We start from the raw sequence: 10,000 nt of genomic DNA, 5'->3' as shown, positions 1-10,000 counted from the left end.
GCCAGGCTTCCCTTAGCTCCCCCTTTATTCAAACCCTGCACACAGACACACACACACATATTGACACACACATGCGCACAATCTGTTATAGGAGAAAGTAATTAACTACTTAGTTAAAGGGATTCACCAGGTTATGTAAAGTGTGGCTGGGCTGAGAACGTCTGCTCGGTTAGTGTCTTACCTGCAGCTGATAGAAGTTTAGGGAATCTAGGAGGAACTTTCATGAAGAAATTGAGCTAATCATTGAAAATGTTTAAACTCACTGCCTGATCCTATCAGACACACATTCATAATCCAACTCTTAACATAAGCCATAAGAAAGTTTTACTTCCAGCTGATTATTTAGCTAAAGTGTCAAATTTATTATTAAAATTAAATTTGAACACATTTTGATTTGAAGAGATTTCGCTCGAACTGGTTTACTCAGAATTTGAACTTGCGTGAACTCATTGTCTCCGGTATAAAAGGAAATATTTAGCATAAAACTGTAATTCTGGTTCTGAAAACAAACCACCAAACTGAACGTTGTGAACAGATGCTGTTCTAGAGCCGACACGTGCAGCTTTTTGGTGTTAATGTCCACATTGAATCTAAATAATAGTTTCGAAATTATAAAACAAGAGTAAAGTAGAGACATTAGTTGTCTCTGTGGAGTTCCACAGGGCTCAATACTAAGCCCATTCATTTAACAATAATTTAGACTGTAAATAAAACAAATGGATTAAATCATTTGATTATCACTTCAAGTTAAAAGTTCTATCATGTTGGATGAATTTTGTTTCTCTTTATCTCGGTCCTCAGTGCTTCAACTACTGAATTGTCCAGCGGGTTTGACAGCATGGAGAGCCTGGACCCACCCCAGTCTTCTCATCTCCACTCCACAGCACAGAACCAGCACCAGCATGGTCACAATGGGTCTCACCCAGCATACTCCTCCAACCACCAGCTGTCCTCTTCCAGGTTCATACAAACTACAAATCACATTCATTCAGAACGCTTTTACAGGTTTTCTAATATTTGGTTAAAGGCCAAGTTTGCTGAAAAAATGTTTTTTACGTGTTATTTTTGAAACATGTGCTGTTTAAATGTGAAAGTAGTCCTCTCCCCATGTTTCCTCCATTAGCTTCTGGTAGAGAATAGACGGGCAAATGCATTCATGCACTCATGCATTCAACATTCGTGCACTCACCCATGTTGACTCGTGATGGGGAAGGCTTCTTGGTTAGCAGAAGCTAACTGTTAGCATTAGCAACTCCACCACATGACAGAACTCCGCCAGGCTTGTGTTATTTGTGGAGATAAAACATCAACGTTGCAGAGCAAACAGACTCAGTGGAAGAGTTGTGTTGCTGTTAGCCAATCAGAGGAGAGATGTCCAAATACCAGGAAATAAGACTCCAAATCCGGTTGTCTTCTGCTCCCTTTTGACCAGGTGCACTTCCAGTTTTGGAAACCGGAGCGCCAGAGCTTTCTCCCACAGAGATAGACTCACAAGGCATTCATGTACACTAGAGACCACTGAAGATGTGCTGAAACAAACAAACAAACAACAAACAAATGAACTTGGTCTTTAACTAAAACTGTGACTCTTGCAGTAAAAACAAACTGTCTGTGAGCCCAGCAGGGGGCGATGACATCAACAGTAACAACACAGCGACATAAAAGAAGAAAAAGTTTTTTTACTTGATATTTTTTCTTCCAAACACTTAACCATTTCATCATAATGCATTCAATCCATCATGGATAGTAATCACTAATTAAACCAGTTTTCTATGTTTCAGGTCATCGAACAGTATCGACCACCTGCACAGCAAGCGAGACTCCGCCTACTCCTCCTTCTCCAACTGCTCCAGTCTGGCGGAATACCTCGCCTCGACGCCCTCGTACAGCCCGGAGCGCTCCTACTCTCTGGAGACGGTCTCTCAGAGAGGCGGAGGAAGCGCAGAGCTACTGCAGGTGGACGTTCCTCATACCCGGACGTTTTATGACAACCAGCAGGGCCTCTCTCAGGAGCCAGAGCTAAGCTCCACCTCTGCCACGTTGCTAAGCAACAGCGATTCCAGAGGAGGTGTGAGAGCAGGACTAGCCCGAGATCTCCAAGGTGAAATTTCTGTTTCACAGGAAGTTCTCTTGGGTGTTACCATGTCAACCTAGACATCACTCATCCCCTCGATGCTGTAGGTTCAGTTGGTGGTGTCTGTTACCGTAGCAACGCCAGTGGCAGGACCAGTGGCAGCATGCCGGCTTCTAACAGGCACAGCGTTGGACCAATATGGGGCCCGGCGACTGGCCACAACTCGTACGAGAGCCTGAAAGGGGCGCCTGCTCCACCGAGGCGCAGCGACAGCTACGCCGCCATCAGGAACCACGAGAGACCAAACTCCTGGTCCAGTCTGGAGCACGGCCGGTCTCTACGGTGAGCAAGGTCTTCTGTCTCACGCAAGAGCAGTCACGTTACTGGTATCCATTATGGCCTGATGCCATTTGCCTACTGGTGTAGCAGTTCCGATGCTCAGTGGAAACCTCAGTTTTCAGTCAAAGCAATAATTTTCTAAAATGAAAGAATACCGAGCCAGAGGAAACAGTTACACGAGTTTTATTTTGTTTCGTCCTCTAATTTCACTCAGGTCTCTGCAGAAAGGTTCCTGGCATCACTCCAGTGGCCCGGTGGCTTCAGGTAAGGTCGTGAATGGCTTCTTTATTTTCTTCTTCCGGAGCAGCCACGTCCCTGAAAACAGGAAACGAACTTTATATGGAAATGGTGAAGGTTCTCAGTCATCCAGGTCAGGGTGATCCAAAAGGGTTCAAATGAAGGCAGCTGGACTTCTTTGGTTTCTTGAAGACGTCTCTCTTCTCATCCGAGGAGCGTAAGGCGTAGGTGGACTGCAGAGTCTTGACCTGAAGAGGTGGCTGTCCTGTGCTGTGCCATGCTCTTGTGTAACTGTTGTTTAGTTTCCCCGGTGTGAAGATCTGGACAGTCCTCACTACACTGGACTGCATAAACGACGCAGTCTTGTGTTTTGTCTCGTGGATGGACCAGGTTCTGTCTGAGGGTGTTGTTGGGTTTAAAGTTTACCGGGATGTTGTGTTTGTTGTGTCTGAGACTTCTGCCACATATGGGATGATGGTGCCTTTGCGCCTGTTGGCCTTTTCCTTGCTGGTTGCTGCTGTGGATGCTTTTCCAGACTTCTTTGTTGATTAGTTAGTTTCTGCTCGTTAAATAACAACAGACGGCTACAGCTAATAAGACTGACTCTCCCATATTCCAGTCAGAATTGACAAAGCTCCTTGGATGAGAAGCAAAATGTCTTCAAGAAACCAAAAAAGTCCAGTTACCTTCATTTGAACCCTTTTGGGTTTGTAAACAGGGGCGGATTTAGCAATTTGGGGGCCCAAGGCGAACACAGACATGGGGCCCCTTACACTAAGTTTTCGACAATCTTACCTTTAACTGGATTTGCTAAACTCTCCCCCTTCTGACACGAGTTATTTTCACTTTTTATTAGTCCTCCTCTTTTTTCCTGTCTTTCCCGCCCTTTGAGCGCTTTCAATATTTGCTCTGCTTTCTTCTTCCTGTTAGTGCTCCTGTGCTTTTGCCTTAGTTATTTTTCTTCTCTTTTCCATTTTGGTCTATGTTTTCCTCCCTTTAAACATTTGCCATTGTCTTTCCTTTCTGCTTCCTTTTGATGTTTACATTGAGAAACAACGTCAATTTAAAGAACCCTAGCGCTGAAAAGCAATCAAATAAAAATGAGTCTTCAGACGAGACTTAAAGACTGGAAGGGACGGTGCCTGCCTAATGCCCAATGGCAATTCATTCCACAGAGTTGGAGCCAAAACAGAAAACGCACGATAACCCCTCGATCGATATCTCGACCGGAGGACCACCAGAAGTTCCTGCTCGGCTGAGCAAAGAGACTGAGATGGAGCATACCTGTGCAAAAGTGCAGTAATGTAGGAGGGGGCACTGCCCTGGAGGGCTTTATAAACAAAAGTTAAGATTTTAAATTTAGCTCGGAATTGCACCGGGAGCCAGTGCAGAGTAGTCAGTACTGGAGTAATGTGATCTCGACATCTAGTACCTGTCAGGATCCTAGCCACTGAGTTCTGCACAAACTGGAGTCGTGCAACCGTGCACTGGGCCAGACCGGCTTACAGAGCGTTACAGTAGTAAAACCGCCACTGTTTACAAAGAGCAGGTTCACTGGGAAACCAAAGTCACTCTGACTTTAACATGCAGGCTGAACATGAAAATAGTCTCCTACACCTGTCTCCTGCAGTAGCTTCTGATAGAAAACAGACGGTGAAACTAGGATTAGGAAATCCTGACAGATCTACGTCACACTGTCACTAACATTCATGGACTCACCCATCTGGACTCACGACGGGGAAGGCTGTTGTTGGTTTATCGTCCAGGAAACAGCAGAGAACGTCTCAGCTAGTAGAAGCTAACATTAGCATTAGCAACTCCACCAGGGCTTTTTTCCCCCAGAGAACGAGTTACAAGGCATTCATTCCCAGTAGAAACTACTGCAGACGTGTTAACATTTGACCTCTAAGTGGTCTGCTGTGTGATGTCGGCTCATCTCTTGAGTTAGGAGCACTTCTAAGATTCTGGTACAAGAACTGACACAGAAAGCAAAATCAGCCAACGTCCAAAGAAAAACTCAGTTATTGATCAAACCCACTTCAAAGGGTCACATGAATAGAGTCCTGCTTGGAAAGAGAACAGGTAAGAACTTGTTCTGGACTTTTGGACAAGCTGGTATCTCATCACCGCTGTTGGGAACTGGAATCCATCTACATCCAACAACAGTTGTCTGACAAGCTTAGATCTGATGGAACACTGACCAACATGCCTTACTTTGTTTCCAGCCAAAGGTTTGTTTGGTCCTGATGGTCAGCTCCACACCGTGATTGAGAAGAGTCCAGAAGGCAGTCCCACAACAAAGCCTCGACAGGGCGGGGCGTTTTCCCAGCCTCCGTTCCCGACCGGGCCCTCCTCTGGACTTGCTGGTCCCCCCTCCCCATCCGGTCGGGTCTTTCTTCCTACAGGCGTGTACCCTGTTCCTCAGCCGGAGCCACATTTTGCCCAGGTGCCCAGCTCCAGTTCCTGTCCAGGTCCATCTGGAGTCTACCCTGCCATGGCGAAAGAGAGCCGGCATCAGCAGACACCGGGACCGTGTGGTGTCAACGGGAGGGATGAGCGGATGTCAGCTGAAGAAAATGGGGTCCAAAGTAACGGTTCTTCCCAATGCCCCAGCTCGTCTTACTCGGCGTCGTCACAGCTCAGGACTCGAGCACTCGAGACCGAGAGGTGAGGCGTTAGCTTAACCTCCATCAGTGATGTCTTCTTGGGTTCATATTTGGTCCTGAGTCTGACTCTGACCTGTCTCTAGTAGGTATCAGCAGCAGGAGCGGACCCATAAGTCACACTCAAAAACAATCGGGGGGGAATCAGACTGCCAGATTGGACCCCGAAGGACCCCAAATCAGCAAGGGCCTTTCATTCAAAACCTCCACAGGCTGCCTTCCGAAGAACAGAACCAGGAGTTCAGGGTTCTCCCTGTCCTTTCTGGTCCAGAACTTAAAACTTCTACCTCACAGGGAAAGAACGATCCCAGGTACGTTACTCTGTGTTCATTACCTGTTTTACTTCTGTGTTTTCACCTCCTAACTCTTTATCTGTCTTCAAATCTAGAGATCAGAGCCTTTCAGAGCCAGCAGCGTCATCCAGACTTGCCCAGGGACAGGTGCGACCCACCTGCCCCTCACCTGCTCAACCCCAGCCTCATGCTCCACCCACCCCCACTTCACAGCGGTCTCCTTGCCACTTCAGTGACTCAGCAGCTCCTCAGTATGACCAACAACGAGAAGAAGACACCCACAGCGAGCACCCCCTGACTCGCCTGGAGAACGCTCTTGCTGAGGTCCAGCGCTGCACCAGCGGGGGTTTTGGCAGTAGCCATGACAACGGCAGTTTTAGCAATCCCACCCAAGCTCCTGCTCGCAGCCTCTCTGTTATGGATAAAGTGAGTCGGTTTGAGCGACGGGAACATGGTGGAAAACAGCGCAGCCACAGCATCAGCACCAAACCCACCCAAACCTGGGTAAACCCGACACACCGAGCTTGTCCTTCGGCCGGAGCCGTCAGAGTTCAGTGAGCCTCCTTAAAGACCAAGTTCACAGAGAAACTGGTTTAACTTTTTAAGATATAAGTCACTCTAAGTGAACGTGAAAATAGTCTCCTACACCTATTTCCTGAGTTAGCCGCCGATGAAGCTAACAGTTAGCATTAGCAACTCCACAACACAGCAGAACTCCTCCAGGCTTGTGTTATTTGTGGAGTTTAAACAGTTTACAAGGCAAACAGAGTCAGTGGTAGACTTGTGTTGCTGTTAGCCAATCAGAGGCGAGATGTCCAAACAGGAAGTAACACTCCAAATCCTGCTGTTTTCTGCTCACCTGTGCTCTGGCTCGCTGCCACCTCCTGAAACAGGAGTGCCAGAGCTTTTTTTCCCTCACAGAGGTCAGCTCATAACACATTCATTTCTACTAGAGACCACTGCCGATGTGCAGAAAAAACGAGTGAACTTGGTCTTTAAATGGCAGCCCTGGGACCTTTTTAGCTGTTTTGCTAATCCAGTATGTTTTTGGCTTTCTGATTTTGAATCAGATGACTGATAAAGGTCGTGGCGCCGCCCCGTGTGGAGCTGATGACCTTAGAAACATGCTGGAGAGAAGCGTGAAAGTGTCCAAAACCCACCGGACGATTAGCTTCAGAGGCGTCAGCGGCGAATACATGAAACACAGGTAGGAGAAATGGATGCTAAAGTATTACCTCTGTTATTCCGCGCATCTGTTCGAAAGCCGCACAAGCCTATGTTTGAGCTGTGACATCACAATGTACGTGTGCACAATCGGCAGATTGCACATAGTCGATCTCAGCATGCTCTCATCTAACGTTAAGGGTACCTGACACGCAGCGATCCACCAATCACCATCATTCTTAATCAGTTTGTGGAAGCAGACCACGAGGGGTTGGTTGTGAGTTGTTTTTCAAATTTCATCAGCATTTTGTCGCACCAATCAGCAACAAAATGCACCTTGGTTGGTCGGAGCTCCACGTGTGAGAGTTGAGGGCAACATTTCAGGACATGTAGTTTAAGGCTTAGCCTCAGCGGGGGGGTGTCAGCCCTTAACCGGTCGGATCAGGCTAGTAGCTTATACGAGGGTGCTAACAGCGGTATATCGTGTTGGACGTGGACGTGAGACTTGGTGTGGACATTAATCTGACTCTTGTGGGCGTAAAAAATACCGTTTCTGTTAGACGTTACCCTGATCAGTCCTTTATGTTTATGTTTATGTATTTAGCAGACACTTTTGTCCAAAGCAACTTACAAGTGATACTCGGCATATTGCCCTTGAGGCTAACAACAACAATAACAACAACATTGACATCAATCATGGAGAGGAGGGAACAAGGAGTGGACAGTAGAGAGGGGGGACGGGTGCAGGGAGGGTGCTAGTTTAGAAGATGCTCTCTGAAGAGCAGGGTCTTCAGGAGTTTCTTGAAAATTGAAAAGGAAGCCCCTGTTCTGGTAGTGCTTGGAAGGTCATTCCACATTTGTGGAATGATGCATGAGAAGAGTCTGGATTGTCCTGAGCGTGGTGTAGGCACTGCTAGCCGACAATCTTGTGATGACCGGAGCGGCCGGGCCGAGACGTAAGCCTTTGCAAGAGGATTCAGGTAGATGGGAGCCGTACCGTCTCGGACTTTGTATGCTAGTGTTAGCAATTTGAATTTGATGCGTGCTGCTAGCGGTAGCCAGTGGAGCTCAATGAACAGAGGGGTGACGTGTGCTCTTTTTGGCTGATTGAAGACCAGACGCCCCGCTGCGTTCTGGACCATTTGAAGAGGTCTCACAGTACAGCCTGGAAGACCAGTTAGAAGGGCATTGCAGTCATCGAGGCGGGAGATGACAGTAGATTGCACCACTCACAGTTCAAAGGAACCGTGAGTGGTTTACTAGTTAAATGCTGAGCAGGGAGAATGTAATCCACTGCTCGCTGTACGTAAAACACAAACAGGTGCAGCCATCTTGGAAAATTCATAAATATTATTAATATTGCAATATACGCCACAGGGTTAGAAACATCCTTTCCAGTACTGTACAGCCCTAATCTGGGCTCAATAAAGACGAATCTGGTGTTTATCAACACCACAAAGCACTAAATATGATTTTTTTGGGGGGTTGCCTTGCAGATAAAACAAAGAGACAGGACTTTACAAAAATCACCTCCTGAAAAGCTGTTAAATTTAAAGATTTAATCTGTTTGCTGTTCAGGAAAACAGCAGATCCCATCTCAGCCCTGCAGAGAAGCCGCAGCAGCTTCCAGCTGGATGGATCAATGGACGGAGACAACAGCAAGGACTTTCCGTGGAAACAGGAAGTTCAACAGATACCGGACCCTCTGCAGGACTCATCCTCCATCAGGTCAGAGTTCAGAGTCCTCCAGAATGTCAGTCCTGATCTGACAGGGTCTCCTTGAAAAGACTAATGTTTTTACCGCTTCCTCCTACATATCAGTGAAGTCAGGAACCTCCTGACCCCAAGGGATGCAGAAAAACGAGTCCAGACCTGATTACTGTAACATCACTAATATATGTGCTTGTAAGGACCCTTTTCAACTCCAGAGTGCGGTTCCAAGGCTTCTCCACTAGGAATGGTTCCCAGGTTGCCACCTCTCTTTTTCGTACCAACTTCACTGTTCCAGTCGGAACAAGCTGGGCCCAAAAGGCAATGTCAGAAAATTGCTGTTGCTGATTGGCTAGGGGACGGAGCACTGGATTAGTACTCTGCCTTTAATCTGGAATGTTTTTTGTTGGTTTGAGGGCATTAATTGTTGTTTTCATGCTCAGATCTTGTTCTCTCTCGCTCTCTCAAAACTCTGTTCACACCCAACTTATTGCATTCAGAGTAGTGCAGTTTTACAACAGCACAACAGGCAGGCAGGCAGGTAGGTAGGTAGGTAGGTTGGTGGGTGGTTTGGTAGGTAGGTAGGTGGGTGGGTGGGTTGGTGGGTAGGTAGGTGGGTGGGTGGGTTGGTGGGTAGGTAGGTGGGTTGGTGGGTAGGTAGGTAGGTAGGTGGGTGGGTAGGTGGGTAGGTAGGTAGGTAGGTAGGTAGGTTGGTGGGTGGGTGGGTTGGTAGGTAGGTAGGTAGGTAAGTGGGTGGTTTGGTAGGTAGGTATGTAGGTAGGTAGGTAGGTGGGTAGGTAGGTGGGTGGGTAGGTAGGTAGGTAGGTAGGTTGGTGGGTAGGTAGGTAGGTAGGTAGGTAGGTGGGTGGGTAGGTGGGTAGGTAGGTAGGTAGGTAGGTAGGTAGGTAGGTAGGTTGGTGGGTGGGTGGGTGGGTTGGTAGGTAGGTAGGTAGGTAGGTGGGTGGGTGGGTGGGTGGGTGGGTAGGTAGGTAGGTAGGTAGGTAGGTGGGTAGGTGGGTGGGTGGGTAGGTAGGTAGGTAGGTAGGTGGGTGGGTAGGTGGGTAGGTAGGTAGGTAGGTAGGTAGGTAGGTAGGTAGGTAGGTAGGTAGGTTGGTGGGTGGGTGGGTTGGTAGGTAGGTAGGTAGGTAGGTAGGTAGGTAGGTGGGTGGGTGGGTGGGTGGGTGGGTAGGTAGGTAGGTAGGTAGGTAGGAAGGTATGTAGGTAGGTAGGTAGGTGGGTAGGTAGGTGGGTGGGTAGGTAGGTAGGTAGGTAGGTGGGTGGGTAGGTGGGTAGGTAGGTAGGTAGGTAGGTAGGTTGGTGGGTGGGTGGGTTGGTAGGTAGGTAGGTAGGTAAGTGGGTGGTTTGGTAGGTAGGTATGTAGGTAGGTAGGTAGGTGGGTAGGTAGGTGGGTGGGTAGGTAGGTAGGTAGGTAGGTAGGTAGGTAGGTAGGTGGGTAGGTAGGTAGGTAGGTTGGTGGGTAGGTAGGTGGGTGGGTGGGTGGGTGGGTGGGTTGGTGGGTA

The 10,000-nt window shown here is 48.0% G+C and overlaps 1 protein-coding gene across 11 annotated transcripts in view; it reads left to right on the top strand.

The window, feature by feature from the left end:
- Positions 1–10,000, top strand: part of shroom3 (shroom family member 3) — an 85,641-nt gene that overhangs the window by 58,489 nt on the left and 17,152 nt on the right. For 10 of the 11 annotated variants that reach the window (XM_015943452.3, XM_015943454.3, XM_070552551.1 and 7 more), the window contains 9 exons: positions 802–960; positions 1,782–2,101; positions 2,182–2,416; positions 2,628–2,677; positions 4,876–5,317; positions 5,400–5,624; positions 5,702–6,110; positions 6,677–6,813; positions 8,349–8,498. In XM_015943452.3, the coding sequence (XP_015798938.3) occupies positions 802–960; positions 1,782–2,101; positions 2,182–2,416; positions 2,628–2,677; positions 4,876–5,317; positions 5,400–5,624; positions 5,702–6,110; positions 6,677–6,813; positions 8,349–8,498 (2,127 nt within the window). The remainder of the gene's footprint in view (positions 1–801; positions 961–1,781; positions 2,102–2,181; positions 2,417–2,627; positions 2,678–4,875; positions 5,318–5,399; positions 5,625–5,701; positions 6,111–6,676; positions 6,814–8,348; positions 8,499–10,000) is intronic. The other variant, XM_015943453.3, reaches the window with a different exon arrangement.

The sequence above is a fragment of the Nothobranchius furzeri genome, chromosome 6, assembly GCF_043380555.1.
Source record: "Nothobranchius furzeri strain GRZ-AD chromosome 6, NfurGRZ-RIMD1, whole genome shotgun sequence".
Lineage (NCBI taxonomy): Eukaryota > Metazoa > Chordata > Actinopteri > Cyprinodontiformes > Nothobranchiidae > Nothobranchius > Nothobranchius furzeri.
This window is presented reverse-complemented; position numbering and strand designations above follow the sequence as displayed.